This window comes from Suillus fuscotomentosus, assembly GCF_016647785.1.
Source record: "Suillus fuscotomentosus strain FC203 chromosome Unknown F5891scaffold_61, whole genome shotgun sequence".
NCBI classification, from domain to species: Eukaryota; Fungi; Basidiomycota; class Agaricomycetes; order Boletales; family Suillaceae; genus Suillus; species Suillus fuscotomentosus.
The window spans coordinates 310,864-327,951 of NW_024539573.1; the positions used below are offsets into that span (position 1 = coordinate 310,864).

The following is a 17,088-nucleotide window of genomic DNA, read 5'->3' on the forward strand; positions in this document are numbered from 1 at the left end:
GTCGAGCAAGGCACGTTGATTGCTAGAAGATGCTAAGTAGTGGAACATAGATCTTACAGGCGATCTGTTCGCCTCCCGATGTTGCGATGACTTACAATCACAGGTTGGCGAAAACTGTCATCTTTTCGTTCGTAGTCAAAATAAGTTCAATTGTTTGTAGCTTTCTGCATGCACCGTGGCGGGGCGGGGACGGTAGCGGATGATCTACCCGTCGATACTCATCGGATCTGCATTCGTTGTGTGTGCATTTTTCAAGCCGAACTGACCGCAAAGCCTTTTCAAGGCACAAACCGAGCGAGAATCCCGTCGAGCTACCTCTTGATCTTTGTTATTTCCGTCTCGAAAAGTGTCGGTGTTGATAAAGATCTCAAAACGAATCGATTAAAATCCAGAGCCATATTGTTGTCGACATATATCGTTACACGTGTCTCCGTCGACTCTCGTTGAATCACACGCTCAGCGGCCGTCCGGTCTTGGTTCTGATAATCACAAAGATCAGCTCAAGTCATACTTCGTTGAAAAACATTACTCACGCGACCATTGTACGCTCAAAATTAGATTATCATAACCTTTACCGTTTAGTTTTTCCATTGCCCGCTGGGCAATAGCGCGCTCCTCAAAGGACACGAATGCAAAACCCTTGCCAATACCCGTCTCTCGGTCACGGCCGACGTAAACCCTCGCTACACGCCCGAATGTACCGAAAAGCTCGCGAAGATCGGATTCTTGCGTGTCTTCAGAGATATTGGTGACACGGAGTGTGGGGAGGTCTTCGCGAGAACCGCCTGGGCGTCCCATGGATTCACCAGGACGAGAAGCACCACCACGCATTGATGGTGGTACGTATTTTCCACCAGTCGCCCCGCTGGCTGCAGGAGCAGGTACGTCGGCCGCATCATCAGCTGGCGGTAGGTCTGTCCGTATCCGCGTCAATAAGATCGAGCATTAAGTGAATACGGAAAAGTACTAACCAGCAGTTTCGAGACCAGCGAGAGAGTCCTTATATGGACACTTGGCAGTAAAGTGATCGCCTTTGCAAAGACGACAGATAACCTTGCCTGCACCGGCCTTGGCAAGTTCGGTTTTGATATTTTGCTCGGGTGTCACCTCCGGCTCAGAGGACTTTTATGACTGTCAGTCTGATCCAAGAGCAGATGAACTTATAAACAAACCTTGTTGCCTGCACTAATTTTCAAAGTCACATTCTCTCCTACTGTGGTCGTCGCTCGATCTGGCCCTTCCTTGTTCCCTCGTTCCTTACCAAACTTGGCCCATTTCTTGCGTTCAGCAACTGTGTGCTCGACGACGGATTTTTGGAGCGTACGCTTTATTTTACGGGTTATCTTGCAGAAATTTATCAGTATATAGTATGAAAAAACGCCCGACATGGAAGATGGTACAGATGAGACATAGCATGCAGACCGCGAGATAGACGTACCTTGACCTTCTTTCCCTCATCATTTATAGCATACTCGATGGTGATACGGATGCCATTCTCATCCACGTAATCCTCAATCTTTGGTTGATCTATTTGAGAACGTTAGACTGCGATGTGATTGTGGACGCGAGGGTGGGTATTCACCAAGCTCGTCAACATCATCTGCCCAGGAAGTTTTGGGTATACTGTGAAAAAAACTGTAAACTTAACGGTCCGAACCCTGGAAACTTCCAACCTACGTTGCTGCCGCCATGTTATCACTGAATAAGTATGTTCCTGGTGCTGCATGGACTCTTTACAGAATAACGGTGGCAGTGCTGTCCACGTGATTGGAATTTTGCAGCCTCACATCTACAAGATTACTAGTCTCCACATCGCCCTCGACGTCCCCAAGCCCACGACATAATCGCCCTCTTCAATGGTAAGTTTTTGTCTTGCACATGTTTTGGTTAGAATACGCTGCAGGATCGGTTTGAAACACCAACAATCCGAGTCCAAGTGGTGGATTGATAACTCGCACTTTGGATGTAGTACCTCTATTGTCACAACCGCTAACGCGTTCCTCCCTTTGCGATGCGCAGGCCTCATTAGAACTTGCCGCAACTTACGCTGCACTTATCCTCGCCGATGAGGGTATTGAAATTACCGTGCGTATCTTGCAGGTTTCACATCCATATTTCTCGTAGCTCACGAGGCATATGCAGGCTGACAAAATACTCGCCTTGACTGACGCTGCCTCGGTCGAGCTCGAGCCAATCTGGGCAACTCTTCTTGCTAAGGCTTTGGAGGGAAAGAATGTGAAGGATCTGCTATCAAACGTCGGTGCTGGCGGAGGTGCACCGGCTGTCGGTGCACCCGTTGCTGCTGCCGCTGGTGGTGCTGCTGCCGCTGAAGCACCAAAAGAAGAGGAGAAGAAGGAAGAAGCAAAAGAGGAGTCAGACGACGATATGGTACGCGCTGAAGTCTCCCTTTCCAGTCACCACGGGGTGCTGATGTTCGTTCACAGGGCTTCGGGCTGTTCGACTAATCTGCAGTTTTCCTTTATTATGTTATTCATCCACTGCATACGTCACATGGGTTCACTCTCTACATCCTGCGTTGTATCCCTCGCGCCACTTTGTGCTACGCACAGAATTCAACATCTGAAACTCATCTGGATGATTGCTTGAGAACGATGAGAGCTTACTGATGATATAAACCTCATCCCGCAGTTGTCCTGCAGTCCGTTCAATTAATTGCTGTTGGTACAATACGTCATTCAAGCCAAAGTAATACCTGTAGCTGGAAAGCAACTGATCCGCAGGTTCCTGTAGTCGCAACTCGAGGACGCGGTGTTATTGAAACTATGCAGTAAAAATACAGGGAAGGTAAGGAAAACATAGTACTGAGGACCGTGACCATCATGATTGCATATTCAGGACGACAAATCAATTTCGTCAGTTGCCGTTGACAACACTGAAGGTGATGACCAGTGGCCGGAGGGAGGGTGCAGGACAGGAAAACCTAGGGAGGGACAACGAGAATCTGGCTGGATAGCATGGCCTTCGAAGGCGTGTGTCCGCCTACGGTACTTCATGTGCACGGCGAACAAGGCGATCTGTCGCGCAAGGAAATGGTTTGGTTTGAGGAACGGGCGAGGGACCGCGAAGGAGCGGTTGATATGACTATAATAATTATACGCGTTATCAATGGTTCGCGTTCGGTCTTTCTGCTCCAGAAGGTGTGGCCGCGAATACAGGTTGATCTAGTTCTATTATGAATGTTCAAATTTTGGTGTAATCACTCGTTACTGGCGTGTTTTCTTCTTCATTGTTCGGCCAAGCAGCCTCACAAGCATGAATTCGATACTACCTGTCATTTCCATAAATAACAAGCCACGACTTAGTTTGCGCATACAGCTCTTCTTGTACAAACGTTGATAGATATATAGAAAAATAAAGTACTTAGCCCGGTGGAGAAATAACCTTTATAACGCATCTTCAAATAATAATCTTCGTGGTTTGCTTATGTGAGGCGATGGTGAATATAAAGCAGGCCTGGGAAAGATACCGTCAGGAGTATGAATGGGTCACAGACTATGATCACACTTACATTGAAGTTCCGCAATTTGCAGCTGCGTTGCCCATAATAATACTTTCTGACACACCAGCGATACTGTCGTTCTTCCCGAAGGCTGCTGCATCAAACAAATGGTCCGTCGTCTTTTCGAACGAGGCAAGCATCAGAACGCTGTCCTTCATTTTTGCGACACCAAAGCGAGTGATACCAAGAACCTCTCCCTGTGTGCACAATTAGTAAGAGAAATCGATATTGCACCGCACTCGTACCTTGTAGCTCATGACATCGCCAAGCAACATGACATGACGGGGGTCAATGCTCATTCCGTGGCTCTGCATGGTATACTGGATTTCGTCGATTATGGTCCGTCTCGCTGCTTCAATCCCCAGGACTTTTGCTGACTCAATTACATGGTTGGAAGTCGTAGCCTCGCCAACAATCCCTACATCTAGATCAGCAAATCACGACTAGTTTGAAGAACAGAAAGGCCTACCCTCAGTAGTCATGACCCTCTGTAGTCCGTAACCTTCTACAAGTAGTTCCTTGTCTCCCTTTTTCCCCTTAACGTCGTCCTTCTCTTTGATGTTAATGACGGCGCGCTGAATAGTCGGCACTCCCTGTGGTAATGATTCAGATACTGATTACGGCCAAGACCAAATGATTGACCTTGACTACCACATCCGACAAAACTCGTTTCAATTCTCGCAACTTGTAGTATTTGTCTGTTCCATCAATATAGATGCGCAAGCGGTTTCTGCGAGGAATAACTGTAATGGACTATCGACAGTAAGTTTTGTGACAACATATACATGACACGGATCTCACTTCTTGTTTAATCTTGAGCTTTCTCGTGGCCACGATTGCCCACTTTATATCGTCCAAAGTGAGTTCAAGCTGATGCGACAAGTAAGCACAGATTGATAGATATGTTAATGGACTGACCTGGAGCTTCTGGATGGTATCCATATCTATAATTACACCAATATAAGTGTACTCTGGCGCCCATGCCTCTTCAAAAACAGCAGCAATCTGCACGAAATTTAGAATGACATCCTAGGGTCGTAGGCTAAAAATGTCTTACATCGCCCAAATGAGTTTTTTCAAGGCGGCCTTTGACTATACGTGCAGACGGCTCGCTGTTAGGAGTGACGAGCTTGCAGCTAATGATGGGCGTGCTAATAGTCTTGGATGCGTTAATGATTTCTTTGATTCGCGGAACACCAAGCGTGACGTTCATCGAAGCGACCCCAGCAAAATGGAAAGTTTTGAGGGTCATTTGTGTCCCTGGTTCTCCAATGGACTGAGCACCAACTGCACCCACAGTGGAACCTGCACTGCACTCAATTTCCCTGAAGGTAAATTGTATAGACTCCACTTACCGGGCTCAATCCTGGCTTTGACGTACTTTTTCCAGCACAAGGCAAGAAAATGCTGGAGCTGAGACTCAGTAACTTTGGCCTTGTTATCTACAATAGCCTTGGAAGCGGCTAAGGAATGTGTCAGAACGCAGAGAGCAAATACATTTTCTGTGCAAACCTGAAGCTCCCATAGACAAGTCGGTATCACGATCCCATTCATCTGAGCGCTCCAGAGCCTCAAACATTCCCTGGCTTTTGCGCATCTTAGCGAGATGATGAGCGATATGCTGAACGATGAAGTCTCGTATAGTATCAAGATATGTTGGTGTGCACTCGCTGGTGAACTTCGGTTTCCTGAGCTCTAGATCGACAAGTTCCACGATCTCGAAGGGGAGCAAACCACGACCACGACGGTTTCCTATTGCCTGCAAGAAGGTGAGACATCTGAACCAGATAGACAGCAATTTTCGGTACACACCAAAGCATGCGTCCATGTCCGCTCAAACTCAACTGGCTGCGCGTCACCTTCAAGACATGCAGGATCCAAGCCATCATCGCCATATCTGAATTGTACAACGCCGCCTGTCGAGTTGCGCACTGATAGATCATATTGAGTGGTCAGATCTTCTAGTGCCTTCATCAAACGTCGCTGCATGTAACCGGTCTCAGCGGTCTTCACCGCGGTGTCGACCAAACCCTCACGACCGGAGATGGCGTGAAACAGGAATTCTGTCGGTAGCAGACCGCTGAAAAAGCTGTTTCTGACGAAACCTTTGGATGGAGGTTCTTTCGACTTCTTCTGGAAATGCGGTAGGGAACGATCTTGAAAACCATCTGGAACACGGTGACCCGCAATGATTTGTTGACCGACACAAGCAACCATCTGAGAAACATTGATCACGGAACCTAGCGACACTAAGCGACATTAACAAAAACGGAATCCGAGGGACAAACCTTTAGAACCACAAGTTGCCATGATTAGAGGTGCGTTATGTCGACTCAGCTCCTGCATACAAATGTCTCCGACCTTGTCCCGGACTCTTGAAAGAATTCCAGATATCATAGCTTCAAGTGTTTGCTCTTGGTTGCATCCTGGTTTGTTCTCCAGCTTCCCCTTCTTTGCCTGCGTAATGAGGTTTGTACATTCAGCGTAAGCAGCCTCGACCATTTGGTTCTTCTTTGATGCAAGGATAGGCCCTGGAATGACATCGTTGATTCCGAGGGAGAAACCGAAGTTGGCTGAAAGAAAATTAAAACGTGAAACGTGTCTGATTGACGATGAGACGCACCCAACCAACGAGCGCACAGTTTTGCTACACGGTTCATGGCTGCGGCAGCTTCGTGTGGGCCGTAGTCCCTCATGATTATCCCGAATATCGACTTCTTCTTCCCGCTGCCGACGATGGCTTTATCCATGACACCACACATAATTTCGCTATTGACGATGACAAGCCAAGCATCGTTCGGAGACAGATCTGGGGCTGGGTCTTTGATGGAGGGGTAATGTTCAGGTTTCAACTTTTCCGGTTTATTGCACTTGCATTCAACGTTTACAAATACGTTGGATTGCTTGTTAGGACGCATGAGAACGTTAAAAATCTGTTTTCCTGTCCAGAGTCGTATAGGCTTCCAGATCGTCGGTGGGGGTATGTCAATCTGTAGGTCGGCATCGGCAAAATAGCAACATATTTGTGTGAACTGGCGACGGTCGAAAAATGTATCTTTGCGGGTCATCAAGTAGGAAGCCGTGATAAAATCCTGGATGGCGGCGATCACAGGCTCTCCGTTCCGAGGGGTGACTAGATTGTGTTTCACGCTCATGAGCTCGAGCGCTTCTGTTCTTGCTTCCTCCGTCTGAGGAATATCTATTCGAGATGTCATAAGTGTTCGAATATCATTCAGCATGACAAAAAACTGACGAAGATTCATTTCATCGCCATCAAAATCGGCGTTATAAGGGCCACAAACACATTCGTTTAGACGGAAGGAGCGCCAAGGACGAACCTTGACCCTGTGACACATGATCGAGAGCTAAAAGGGACAAAGTCAGTGAAGGTTTGAAGCTACTGCAAAACAAGAGACCTTGTGCAGACTGGGTTGCCGATTGAACAGGGCAATATCACCATTAATGATATGCCTCTCGACAACATCCCCGATTCTCAGACTGTCAGCTACCGCATTGCGATTGCCAAATTTCAAGAATTTCTTGAAACCACTGCTGCCCGCTGTCACGTAGTTAGCGCCGGGGTGTAGATCACACCCATTGCGAACGGCTTGTTTGAGACCGTCAATGTTGTGGGAAGTCACACGTTCCGGGTATGTCAATATTTTCGCGACACGCTCTGGTACCGCGACTTCATCAATACGCAAATTTGGGTCAGGGGAAATCACGGTACGACCGGAGAAATCGACGCGTTTCCCAGACAGATTACCGCGGAATCGACCTTGTTTACCCTTCAGGCGCTGTACAAAGCCTCTCATCGGCTTTTGACCAGCTTGTGAGGGTACCCCAGGGAGTTCGGAGTTGATATACATGGCGACAGAAAGTTGAAGGAACTCCCAGTGTTCCTGAGCGTGAGTTGAGCAACGGCAAGTACCGTGAGTAGTCCTCACATACCATGAATTGTGCAGTGGGCGCTCCCTTGGACAGACCCTGCTTTATGAGAGCATTGGTGAAGACAATTTCCGTGAGTTTGACAGTGAGGTCATCTTCGTTGGAAGCCCCATCCTGGGCAACGGATGGTCTAATGCAAACTGGTGGGACGGAGATGTACTGCCAGATATACTCTTCTGGACGACCGAACTCGGGTCGTAGACCAAGCAATTCACAGTCCTGAAAAGTAGATGTTAGTCTCGTAAACGTTGAAAGTAGACATAAACGCAAAACCTCATCAGATATTCTCTTGAAAAGATCGAGGGTTTTAAGTGGATTCAAATCTTCATGGATTGCCTTGTTCAAATACATCCCAAGTTCCTTCTGCGCCTCTACCGCTGGAGCAAATGTACGCTTCCATTTCTCCATCTCGTCTGCTGTTTTCTTCGCACGAAATTTATCGTGAATAATCTTCAGTACTCCTGCCTTTTTGACAGCGCCATTCGTTGCTGAGCAATACGGACAGTAGACGACCTTTCGTGCCATCGTATTGACCTGTTTGCACAATGCCTGTCGGTGAATATTTTCAAGACCTGGTCTGCGGAAGCGTTTGAGGTATGTCCGCCGGTCGGGTTCCTCCAGTAGCAGGCGAGCACATGTCTTTTATCGCGTCATTAAGCAGGAAATATATAAAAAGTCTACCGGCTTACTTTGCATATGGCCTGGAGGATGGCTATGGTATGCTTGAAGTAGCCAATGTGGAATACTGGGACCACCAGTTTGATATATGCATAGTGGCCAACGCAATCGACAGAATTGAGGCCGCAGGTCTCGCAAAATGCGTTCTTCTCTGTCGTTCCCTGAGATGATGATAAGTCACACTGTGCATGGGAAGGTGTGGGAAACTCACAAGCCGACGATCTAAAACGCCATCTTTGACGGGAAGTCGATCGGCGGGCGTATACAAGTCACGATGAGTCACCTGGAACTCAGAGATCTTGACTGTATCTTGGGCATTGAGCAAGCTGAACTGTAGCTGTTTTCTGATGGGTTCTTGCGTCAATCAATTTTAGAAAACTGGAGGAGGAAATTGGACATACATAACTTTTGGTGCCTCAGAAGGTACCGTCTCCTTCATGGCAAATAATCTAGTAAAAGAAGCTAGCGAGAAATTTTGCAACGACGCCTGTCACCCATGCGCAATGCAGGAGCAAATTTGTATCTGTGTATATATGTACAATTTCAGTTCGCTGTCACAAGCAAGTTTTGAAATTTGGATTATCGATGGGCATCAATGTGTGATGTGACTTAATTGTGACAATCCGTGACATACCTGCGTGACGCCCGTGATGAGACTTGCGCGTCGCGTGTCTGTGATTGAATCATATCCTGCTCCAAACCATGTCGAGAACATCATACGATAGGTCGAGTATTCACCAGTTCCGCTGTCTATATGCTTATGAATTATCTGGCAGATATCTCACTGTTTTCTCGCCGGAGGGTCGACTGTACCAAGTCGGTGCGTTGATGACGATTGGACATGCTTGTAATGACGCGTGCTCATATGCTCCCCTTTAGAATATGCATTCAAAGCTATCTCTGGTTCAGGCCACACAGCTGTCTCCGTCAGAGGATATGACACCTCTGTAGTCATCACCCAAAAGAAGATCCCAGTACGTTGTGCTACGAAACGGCTGTCATCATGGTATTTACTTGAGATCAGGATAAGCTGTTGGATGCATCGACTGTTACGCACCTCTACAGCATCACCCGTACTATTGGGTGTGTCATGACTGGTCTTGTGGGTGAGCAAAAATGCTGGTTGTGGAATAGCTTGTACTTGCGCTGACGTAGGTTATAGCTGATGCCCGTGCCCAAGTTTTACGTGCTCAGCAAGAGGCTGTCCAGTGGAGATACAAGTACGGATACGAGATAACTCCGGATGCTCTAGCACGACGACTGGCAAACATCAATCAAGTCTACACGCAACGGGCTGGCATGCGGCCCCTAGGCATCTGTGAGGCACCTATTTTATATCGTCGTTCGCAACTAACGACAATAAATATGCTCGTAGCTATGATCCTAATTGGCATCGATCCAGAATACGGGCCGCAATGTTTCAAATTGGACCCTGCGGGCTACTTTGTTGGGTTCCACGCCACCGCTGCTGGACAGAAACAGCAAGAAGCGATGAACCACCTAGAAAAGAAATGGAAGAAGCTAGACAAGGGCAAGGGAGCTGATGATGCTGCAGCTGCTGGCAAGAAGCTCAGTCGAGCGGAGGTTATTGAGGTGAGGGATACTACACTATAAAATGACTTGAATAGCTGAGCATTGTTTAGATTGCAATAGAAGCAATGTCGACTGTTCATGCGACGGACTACAAGGCCGGGGAAATAGAGATTGGGATCGTGTCGACTGCTCAGGACGAGGACCCCAAGACTCGTGGTGAATGGCGTGTGATGGATGAGGCCGAGGTAGAGAGATATTTGCTGGCATATGCAGAAAAGGACTAGATGCATTGTTGCACACATGAGAATTAATCATTTGCTTGCGGAAACTTGGAAAAAGTGATTTAGATAAGGTTTGGGGGTGACGCGGCATGAATTGTAAATGGTGTCTATCAGATTTATCTATTCTATCGCAAAGAAGCTCCCCCACTCTGCACGGCAGTGAGCACTGAATTATTTGTTACACAGAAATACTGACCAGTATGGCATCGATCTCTACTTGCTCTAAATATCTGGAGGATGGCTTCGAGAAGCGTGCTGGAGCGTCCCAGAATTCTAGGAAGACAGGATGTTCCTGCGGTGCTCGGTGTGAGCCGTGAGGAACAGCCTTTTCAGAAAAGGACTTTTGCCATTCTGGAGGAGCAGCTGGATGAGGGTGAGAGGGACCTGCAGCTATTATGACATTTAGGTTTTTATGCATGACAATAATTAAACCAACGCACTAGCTGGCCATACACGCTTTCCGATAAAGCTGATGAGAGGTTTATGTGCGAGCACTTTAACAGACGGATGCATGGTAAGTAAGTACTTGGCTGAGAAGCGGGCCGCCACTGCGAGGGATATGTTATTTGTACATGTTTACTTGGTCGGAAGGCTGAAGCGACCGTGCCGATCGCCTACACGATAGTGACGCTATTGAAGGTACGCTTGAAAGCCACTTGAAAGATAAATAAAACAAGCATACAACTTCTGGCATACTTGACAGCTCTTTGTTTCCTAGAAACCATATGTCGGTTCTTCAGGTGTACTCTTCCCTGTCATCGAGCTCCCCAAGAGCTACGATATCACGTACACTTCAATCAATCGCTAGTATGTCTTAATCTTGTTTTATGGCTAATTGCTTTAATCTAGTTTCTTAGGTGCTCCACCTATTAATCCCCCTTCATGTAAAGCACTCATTCAGCTCATCATCGATGATCTCCAGGCTGTCATTATCGATGGCTCGCCCAGCCGCTTAATCAGAGACGGTTTGCTCACTCTATTAGATCTATACACTCCGTACTGATCCCATGTCAATGGCAGACGCATTGTCCGCTCTTTCTGCTGTCAAGGGACTTGGTAGAATTCCCCATGGCGCTCAAGTCCTTGCATCAGTTCCTAACCTCAAATGTCTTATGACGCTTGCCATAAAACTCGAAACTGCTCCTGATGCATCGAACGAAGCTTTGAAGTGCATTGCCAACACCTTACTCCTCAGTGAACCTGCCCGCACCACGTTGCTGAGTCAAGATATCGATGGAGGAAATATCTGTATCGAGCTACTCCAGGTCAGAGTCCATCGCCCTGTGTGTTTTGCATTCAACCCATTTTTTCTAGAAATCTGCAACACCCGAAAACACATTTCTCTCATCCAGAATCCTCTTCCTCTGTACTGCATCCCCTCATCAATCCGCTTCCTTCATTCAATCTATCGTTGAGACAAAACGCACCCACTTTCCGGGAAATGGAACAATAATCGATGTTATTGCACTTAAGTTGGATGATTTAATCGCGTCCATGCAAGCTGGAATAAAGATGTCCCGCGATGCCATGACAGATCTCCTGAAGCTCACCTTTAATCTCCTCATACACTATCCCAAGGTCAGTCACTTCGCCTTTAACCATAATTACGAACTCTCAGTCGCATTGCAGCTGGTTCCCTCTGAGTTACAATATCCCGCGCTAGCTGGCAGTCCTGATGACCAAAAGGTGATGGGTGATTTCTGGAATTCGCGGCTTGATGGGTGAGTGCCTTATGACGATCTTTATTATAGTATCTCACATGGTACTGCAGCATCCTACCTTCACTTGTTCGTGCCTTTCAGACTATCCCCCTTTCCTCCCCAAATCCCCTTACGTCGCCGCTGACTCACATCATTCACTCGCTAATCACTATTCCTGTTGACTCGTCATCCCGAGCGATATGGTTCGGTACTCTCCCACATTCACGTCCGACTACCCCACAGCTTAATTCGGCCGAGCCCACAACCTCTTCTTTGACTGGTTCAAGTCATGATGACCAATCAACGCCTAAGGAGCATATTGAACGTGCCATATCTTCTGTCATTCCAGCCGGTCGCCGTTCGTTTCACCATTCACCACTTCCGGACTCGTCTTCCACTGCTGACTGCGCTTCACGCGCTTATGAACTCCTGGACATGACCCTTGCTCATTTCCTTCCAGGTGATATCGATTCAGATGATCCTGCAGTGCGAGATCTGTGCAAAATTGATGGGGACACATCCCTGGATGAAATTGTGTGCCCACTTGTTCTACTTATCACACGACTCTGTCTTGGTGATGACGATGCCAAGACAAGAATAAGACAGTGGTTGGTGCCTGAAGATCTGGACAGGACCCATCCTTTGGAGAAGAGAGCAGATCTTTTAGGTCGATGCTTGAGACTCCTTGCATCCGTGTACCACAGCAGATTGAAGGACTCCATGGGAGAAATGTTGTATGCAATGTGTGATTCAAACGGTACGTCATATGCACCTCCCGTCGGTCATATTTACGAATGAAATTTAGCTACAACCCTTGCTGGTTATTTCGGATACGGCAATGTTGCTGGTTTCCTATTTCACAAAGGCGTTGTCAGTGCACCGCCTGTCAGCGCGACCTCGGGCGCACCACCGATTACTGCGTCAGGTTTACCCATCAACCCCATCACTGGCACCGTTGAGCATCCCTCGGAAAACATCGACATGACTGATGAAGAGAAGGAACACGAGGCGGAGAAGTTGTTTGTGTTATTTGATCGTTTAGAGAAGACTGGTGCGCTACCTCCGAGTCAGAATCCCTATCGCAAGGCGTTTCAAGAGGGTAAAATGGGCTAACCTCACTCAGCAATGGTGGATACACATGGACTTGCGATTAGCTTACTTACCGATATCATCCCCTTTCCCCCTTTACCTTGAATTCACAGTTAATGAAGTATGATAGATCAAGTTGTCAACCGCAGCGATAGAACATTGTGCATATGTATGTATATACGAAAGATATGCAACGACTTGAGCCACGTTGAAAGTGGGAAGTCATCATTTGGGGTAGCGCCGCGTAGCAGTCCATACGAACTCGGAATGACATCGCAAAATGTCTAATCGAAAGTGATCTTGGACCCCTCAAACTGAGTGACGGCGCCAGTGCGTGCACCCCCTCGGCCTCTGCCGCCACCCCTCCCACCACGGTCACCACCTCGACCGCGTCCTCTCCCACCACGATCACCACCGAACCCACCACGTCCACGTCCGCGGTCACCGCCACCGAACCCACCACGTCCACGACCTCTGTCGCCGAATCCTCCACGACCCCCACCCCGTCCACCCCCAGCGTTGTCTCTTGGTTGGGAATAGTCCAAGCGAAGGCTGCGGCCGTCAAGCTCATAACCCTGCAGCTGCCCGTGGGCTGTCTGTGCGGCCTCCACAGCACTAAACTCGACATAGGCAAAACCTTTCGGCCTTCCCGAGTCACGATCCGTTGGAACACGAACGCTTTTAACGTCGCCGTGCTCGCCAAAGACTTCCCAAAGTTGGTCCTCGTTGACACCAAAGCTAAGATTCCCAACAAAGAGAACACTTGATACTGGGCTCTGCGTGTCGCCAAAAGATTTTGCCCGGTTTTCACGGACAGCGCTTTTATCCGGCGGAGTGCTTTTGTCAATATTGACAGGTCGTCCATCAATTTCCTTGCCATTCATTTGGAGAGCCTTTTCAACCGCATCTACGGATGCGAAGTGCACATAGCCAAAACCGCGCGACTTGCCGGTTGCGCGATCTGTTTGTACTTGAGCAGAGATAACTTCGCCGCAGGAGGCAAATTCCTGTGCAAGCCAGTCGTTGTCGATATTCCATGATAGCCGACCAACGAAGATACTTTTCGTTTCCTCGATCGATACGCTAGGAGCGGCATCGCCATCGCCATCAACCAACTTTACCTTTTTTTGGGGAACGGACGGCTCTGCTTCTGCTTTGCGCTTGGTGCCTGTAGACCATTCAGATTGATAGATGACCACTGCGATCAATAGCTTACCCTTGGCGGGCTGAGCATTTTGTACCTCAGTACCCTTGGCCCCATCTTGATCTGACGAGCTCTCGTCGCTCGAAGAATCGGAAGAATCACCACTTTCTTTACCCTTCCCCTTTTTGGCGCCCGGGACACTGGCTGGCTTTTCATCGTCCGATGAGTCATCGGAGTCTGAAGCAGGGGCAGCCTTTTTGGGTGGTTCACCCTCCGAAGAGGAGTCCGAGGACTCGTCGCTTGATTGGGAAGCTTTTGCAATCGATGCTTTGAGTGCTCCCTGTAGATGTGAGTAAAAATTGAAAAGACTGAAAAGCGAATACATACAGCCTTAGCTAAAATGTCCTTGGATGATGTCGGCAATTTGACTTTCTTTCCGGGCGAGACGGTTGGTTTGGCCGCCTTGGTTTTATCTGTCTTTTTGCCTGAAGAACACGATAGAAAATCAAGTTGAGCGCAGACTAGTATCATCAATCACTCACCATTGGCAGGCTGAGCATCTTGCATCACTACATCCTTGTCACGGACCTCATCTGATGAGCTCTCGTCGCTTGAAGACGAATCAGAGGAATCATCGATCTCCATTTTACTCTTTCCTTTTTTGCTGGCCGGGTACTAGCAGGCTTTTTTTCTTCCGATGAATCATCAGAGTCCGACGTTAACACAGTTTTTTTAGGCTGTTTCGTCTTCCGAAGAGGAGTCTGAGGAATCGTCAGATGATTCGTCGTTGGCACGTTTAACGGAAGCCTTTCCGTTCGATGCTTTGAGTACTTTCTATGGAGGTTGTGTAAAAAGGTCAGAAGGGGACGGTTGAACGACAGGAAATACATACAGCCTTGGCCAAAATCTCTTTGGATGACGCTAGCGACTTTGCTTTTGCGGGTGAGGCAGCAGCTGTTTTGGCAGCCTTGGCCTTATCTGCCGTCTTTTTGTCTGCCTTCTTGTCTGATTTTGCATGGTGTGCAAGTGAAGGATACAGATTTGCGAAGTAGGAAGTCCAAAATTTTGGCTCGATAAGCACGTGAGCCATTCTGATTAAGGGCAGGTTGGTTCAGGACTTGCCAGAATGCTGAGAGTGCTCTGTATCTGAATCAATTTCTTCTATCACTGCAGCAATGGATAATCACTTTGACGTTATCGTGCTTGGCACCGGTCTGATCGAGTCCATAACTGCTGCGTGAGCAAAATTTGACACTCGCACACAATGTTCTTGTACTTAGTAGGAATCTATCAGTGCTCTCTCCAAAGCTGGCTTCAAAGTCGCACATATGACCCCAATCCATATTACGGTGCAGACGAAGCATCTCTCTCATTAGATGAACTCGTGCAGTGGGTTAATCGCCGTAAAGAGCACGATCGTTCCGTCACCCATTATGGTGAACTCCCGTCTTATGCGAGACAGTACTCAGTCTCATTGGGTCCTTCGGTCATTCCATCTATCGGCCCTTTCATTTCGTCCCTCATTGCATCTGGCGTCTCTCGCTATGGATCTTTCAAGCTCCTTGGTCGCGTTGTTATTTATGATGGTGGGATGTTGAAAGATGTGCCTCAGAGCAAGGATGACATCTTTCAGAGCAAGGCGATGAGTCTCTTAGAGAAGAGGAGGGTCACACGTTTCCTTATGTTTGCTGCTGGAGATTTCGAGAATAACAAGGAGCTGCATGGCCAAGAAAATTCGCCCTTGCTCGATTTCTTGCATAGGATTTTTTTGCTCAGCGAGGCAACCGCTCGGGCCATCACCTATGCCCTGGGATACTGTTATTTTATTGCAGAAAAGACTCTTCCCGCTCTGCATCGTATCCGCGCTTACCTGAAGGCATCTGGTCGCTATGGGCCATCCTCATTTCTTGTTGGCTACTACGGTGGCTCGGGCGAAATTGCACAAGGCTTTTGTCGGGCAGCTGCTGTGAGGGGAGGTGTTTATATTCTAGGACGATCCGTTACAAGTATCTCGTCTGTCGATCCGCTGAGCCAGAAAACCCTGTTTTGACATCAGATCTACCCCGGTTCGCTATTGAAGTCGACGACTTTCCAGACCGTCTTCACTGTCGATGCCTGATATCGTCGACTTCTCTTCTACCAGGACACCTTAGCACCCTAGCAGATGTCATCCGTCCGAGTATATCATCCTACAGCTCCCCGCGGCCATTTGCAGTGGCGCGATGTATTGCCGTCGTTAATGGGCCAATTACTTTGCCGTGGGATATCGAGGATTCGGGAACGTCAGAAGTGTCGGATTCTTTACTTCTTGTCTTTCCGCCGGGGTCGTTACACGGGGGATCGGCTATTTCTGCTGTGCATGTTATGACAGCAGGTCCAGGTACAATGTCGGCCCCTCTGGGAAAGGTACGGTGACTTTTTCAATTCATGGTTGGCAGTACCTCAATTCATTTTAGGTATCCTGTATATCTCAATGCCTCTTCTTACCAATTCTGTCCATTCGGCTGAGATCCTTTTGCGCCCCTACCTAACAGCTGTTCTCTCATTGTTTCCAGCTGAGCAACAGCAGCAGAAAACATTGATTTGTTCTACTTCTATATGCAGGAACTTAATCGTGTACAGCCAGTACCTCTGATCCATTGGTAGGGCTCCTGGCTGTGCCTTCATCAAGCCCACATATAACACAGGGGGTAGATGAAGCTGCAATAGTTGCTGAGGCTACCTTTAGAAAGGCAGCATATTCTCTTAATAGAGAGATAAAAGAGATGAATCAAGGATGTGAGCAAACTGTGTTTTGGCCTGTGTTAGCTGAGATGGAGGAGGGAGAAGGTAATGACATGCATTGGTAGAACACAGCTATCTATATATCATACAAGATATCTACTTGCTGGAGGAGGGAGATGGAGAACTGTTTATCTATGTATAAGACCTAGTGTTTCAAATATGAGTCTGTTAACCAGCACTTCCAAGTGTCATTAATGTTTGAGAGCCCTCTGTTATCATATGATTATCAGGTAATAGTATGGGTTTGTGCATCTGCAAAATGACTGAAATGTATGTGTGTTACAGACACTTATGAACACTTACAACTTCAGTAGTGAAGTCACACAATTGGTGGAGATACCTGAATACCAATATTGCTCACCAATCTGGCTGATAAAACATAAACCAAGTTATTGTAAGCTGGATGCTTAC

The 17,088-nt window shown here is 47.7% G+C and overlaps 9 protein-coding genes across 9 annotated transcripts; 4 read left to right on the plus strand and 5 right to left on the minus strand.

Annotated features, from left to right (window-relative positions):
• Window positions 1-2: 2 nt before the first annotated feature.
• Window positions 3-1,779, minus strand: F5891DRAFT_1056614 (eukaryotic translation initiation factor 3 subunit G-domain-containing protein). Its single transcript, XM_041362711.1, has 7 exons — window positions 1,678-1,779; window positions 1,583-1,623; window positions 1,439-1,527; window positions 1,173-1,343; window positions 972-1,122; window positions 534-914; window positions 3-479 (listed from the first exon to the last, which is right to left on the minus strand). The coding sequence occupies exons 1-7, from the start codon at window positions 1,689-1,691 to the stop codon at window positions 457-459; spliced, it is 870 nt and encodes a 289-aa protein (XP_041221497.1). The 5' UTR covers window positions 1,692-1,779; the 3' UTR covers window positions 3-456.
• Window positions 1,780-2,810, plus strand: F5891DRAFT_1056616 (60S acidic ribosomal protein P1). Its single transcript, XM_041362712.1, has 4 exons — window positions 1,780-1,859; window positions 2,020-2,085; window positions 2,143-2,388; window positions 2,445-2,810. Exons 1-4 carry the CDS (start codon window positions 1,857-1,859, stop codon window positions 2,463-2,465), a joined length of 336 nt encoding a protein of 111 aa, XP_041221498.1. The 5' UTR covers window positions 1,780-1,856; the 3' UTR covers window positions 2,466-2,810.
• Window positions 2,811-3,300: 490 nt separating this feature from the next.
• F5891DRAFT_645192 (uncharacterized protein) lies at window positions 3,301-8,716 on the minus strand. Its single transcript, XM_041372632.1, has 20 exons — window positions 8,548-8,716; window positions 8,358-8,490; window positions 8,158-8,307; window positions 7,742-8,107; window positions 7,472-7,687; window positions 6,937-7,422; window positions 6,774-6,885; window positions 6,144-6,719; window positions 5,809-6,093; window positions 5,333-5,760; window positions 5,033-5,279; window positions 4,876-4,983; window positions 4,578-4,825; window positions 4,439-4,525; window positions 4,322-4,390; window positions 4,163-4,273; window positions 3,990-4,113; window positions 3,766-3,938; window positions 3,530-3,717; window positions 3,301-3,474 (listed from the first exon to the last, which is right to left on the minus strand). The coding sequence occupies exons 1-20, from the start codon at window positions 8,583-8,585 to the stop codon at window positions 3,405-3,407; spliced, it is 4,215 nt and encodes a 1,404-aa protein (XP_041221499.1). The 5' UTR covers window positions 8,586-8,716; the 3' UTR covers window positions 3,301-3,404.
• A 132-nt stretch (window positions 8,717-8,848) lies between these two features.
• On the plus strand, window positions 8,849-9,963 carry F5891DRAFT_1193747 (20S proteasome subunit; the record flags this gene model as incomplete). The annotated part of the gene is made up of 6 exons (XM_041367812.1): window positions 8,849-8,966; window positions 9,026-9,120; window positions 9,171-9,252; window positions 9,309-9,464; window positions 9,522-9,739; window positions 9,790-9,963. 6 exons carry the CDS (start codon window positions 8,849-8,851, stop codon window positions 9,961-9,963), a joined length of 843 nt encoding a protein of 280 aa, XP_041221500.1.
• Window positions 9,964-9,984: 21 nt separating this feature from the next.
• Window positions 9,985-10,483, minus strand: F5891DRAFT_1056623 (uncharacterized protein). The gene is made up of 3 exons (XM_041362713.1): window positions 10,401-10,483; window positions 10,157-10,350; window positions 9,985-10,109 (listed from the first exon to the last, which is right to left on the minus strand). The coding sequence occupies exons 1-3, from the start codon at window positions 10,471-10,473 to the stop codon at window positions 10,086-10,088; spliced, it is 291 nt and encodes a 96-aa protein (XP_041221501.1). The 5' UTR covers window positions 10,474-10,483; the 3' UTR covers window positions 9,985-10,085.
• A 103-nt stretch (window positions 10,484-10,586) lies between these two features.
• F5891DRAFT_1056625 (guanine nucleotide exchange factor) lies at window positions 10,587-13,149 on the plus strand. The gene is made up of 7 exons (XM_041362714.1): window positions 10,587-10,767; window positions 10,818-10,925; window positions 10,981-11,225; window positions 11,275-11,538; window positions 11,590-11,681; window positions 11,732-12,417; window positions 12,466-13,149. Exons 1-7 carry the CDS (start codon window positions 10,686-10,688, stop codon window positions 12,771-12,773), a joined length of 1,785 nt encoding a protein of 594 aa, XP_041221502.1. The 5' UTR covers window positions 10,587-10,685; the 3' UTR covers window positions 12,774-13,149.
• On the minus strand, window positions 13,040-14,933 carry F5891DRAFT_1114709 (uncharacterized protein; the record flags this gene model as incomplete). Its single annotated transcript, XM_041363767.1, has 5 exons — window positions 14,786-14,933; window positions 14,436-14,727; window positions 14,281-14,378; window positions 13,966-14,233; window positions 13,040-13,917 (listed from the first exon to the last, which is right to left on the minus strand). Coding segments are annotated over exons 2-5 (1,347 nt in total), but the record flags the coding sequence as incomplete, so codon positions are not given.
• F5891DRAFT_1193751 (uncharacterized protein) lies at window positions 14,626-14,983 on the minus strand (the record flags this gene model as incomplete). Its single annotated transcript, XM_041367813.1, has 2 exons — window positions 14,626-14,727; window positions 14,786-14,983. The coding sequence occupies 2 exons, from the start codon at window positions 14,981-14,983 to the stop codon at window positions 14,626-14,628; spliced, it is 300 nt and encodes a 99-aa protein (XP_041221504.1).
• Window positions 14,934-16,855, plus strand: F5891DRAFT_1056628 (FAD/NAD(P)-binding domain-containing protein). The gene is made up of 6 exons (XM_041362715.1): window positions 14,934-14,964; window positions 15,016-15,130; window positions 15,214-15,899; window positions 15,929-16,273; window positions 16,350-16,478; window positions 16,516-16,855. The coding sequence occupies exons 2-6, from the start codon at window positions 15,069-15,071 to the stop codon at window positions 16,740-16,742; spliced, it is 1,449 nt and encodes a 482-aa protein (XP_041221505.1). The 5' UTR covers window positions 14,934-14,964; window positions 15,016-15,068; the 3' UTR covers window positions 16,743-16,855.
• Window positions 16,856-17,088: the final 233 nt, after the last annotated feature.

Coding starts and splice junctions, on each gene's coding strand:
- F5891DRAFT_1056614 (XM_041362711.1), bottom strand. Junction 1,528..1,582: donor AGATGATGTTGACGAGCTTG/GTGAATACCCAC, acceptor GTTCTCAAATAG/ATCAACCAAAGATTGAGGAT. Junction 1,123..1,172: donor AAATTAGTGCAGGCAACAAG/GTTTGTTTATAA, acceptor CAGTCATAAAAG/TCCTCTGAGCCGGAGGTGAC.
- F5891DRAFT_1056616 (XM_041362712.1), top strand. Junction 2,086..2,142: donor ATGAGGGTATTGAAATTACC/GTGCGTATCTTG, acceptor AGGCATATGCAG/GCTGACAAAATACTCGCCTT. Junction 2,389..2,444: donor AGGAGTCAGACGACGATATG/GTACGCGCTGAA, acceptor GTTCGTTCACAG/GGCTTCGGGCTGTTCGACTA.
- F5891DRAFT_645192 (XM_041372632.1), bottom strand. CDS start 8,585: ATGAAGGAGACGGTACCTTCTGAGGCACCAAAAGTTAT. Junction 4,114..4,162: donor TGTCGGATGTGGTAGTCAAG/GTCAATCATTTG, acceptor TCATTACCACAG/GGAGTGCCGACTATTCAGCG. Junction 3,718..3,765: donor GCGATGTCATGAGCTACAAG/GTACGAGTGCGG, acceptor TTGTGCACACAG/GGAGAGGTTCTTGGTATCAC.
- F5891DRAFT_1056623 (XM_041362713.1), bottom strand. CDS start 10,473: ATGCATCCGTCTGTTAAAGTGCTCGCACATAAACCTCTCATCAGCTTT. Junction 10,351..10,400: donor AAAGCGTGTATGGCCAGCTA/GTGCGTTGGTTT, acceptor ATGTCATAATAG/CTGCAGGTCCCTCTCACCCT. Junction 10,110..10,156: donor TAGAGATCGATGCCATACTG/GTCAGTATTTCT, acceptor ACTGCCGTGCAG/AGTGGGGGAGCTTCTTTGCG.
- F5891DRAFT_1056625 (XM_041362714.1), top strand. CDS start 10,686: ATGTCGGTTCTTCAGGTGTACTCTTCCCTGTCATCGAGCTCCCCAAGA. Junction 11,539..11,589: donor TCCTCATACACTATCCCAAG/GTCAGTCACTTC, acceptor GTCGCATTGCAG/CTGGTTCCCTCTGAGTTACA. Junction 12,418..12,465: donor TGCAATGTGTGATTCAAACG/GTACGTCATATG, acceptor AATGAAATTTAG/CTACAACCCTTGCTGGTTAT.
- F5891DRAFT_1056628 (XM_041362715.1), top strand. CDS start 15,069: ATGGATAATCACTTTGACGTTATCGTGCTTGGCACCGGTCTGATCGAG. Junction 15,900..15,928: donor TCTAGGACGATCCGTTACAA/GTATCTCGTCTG, acceptor CCGCTGAGCCAG/AAAACCCTGTTTTGACATCA. Junction 16,479..16,515: donor GCAGCAGAAAACATTGATTT/GTTCTACTTCTA, acceptor AATCGTGTACAG/CCAGTACCTCTGATCCATTG.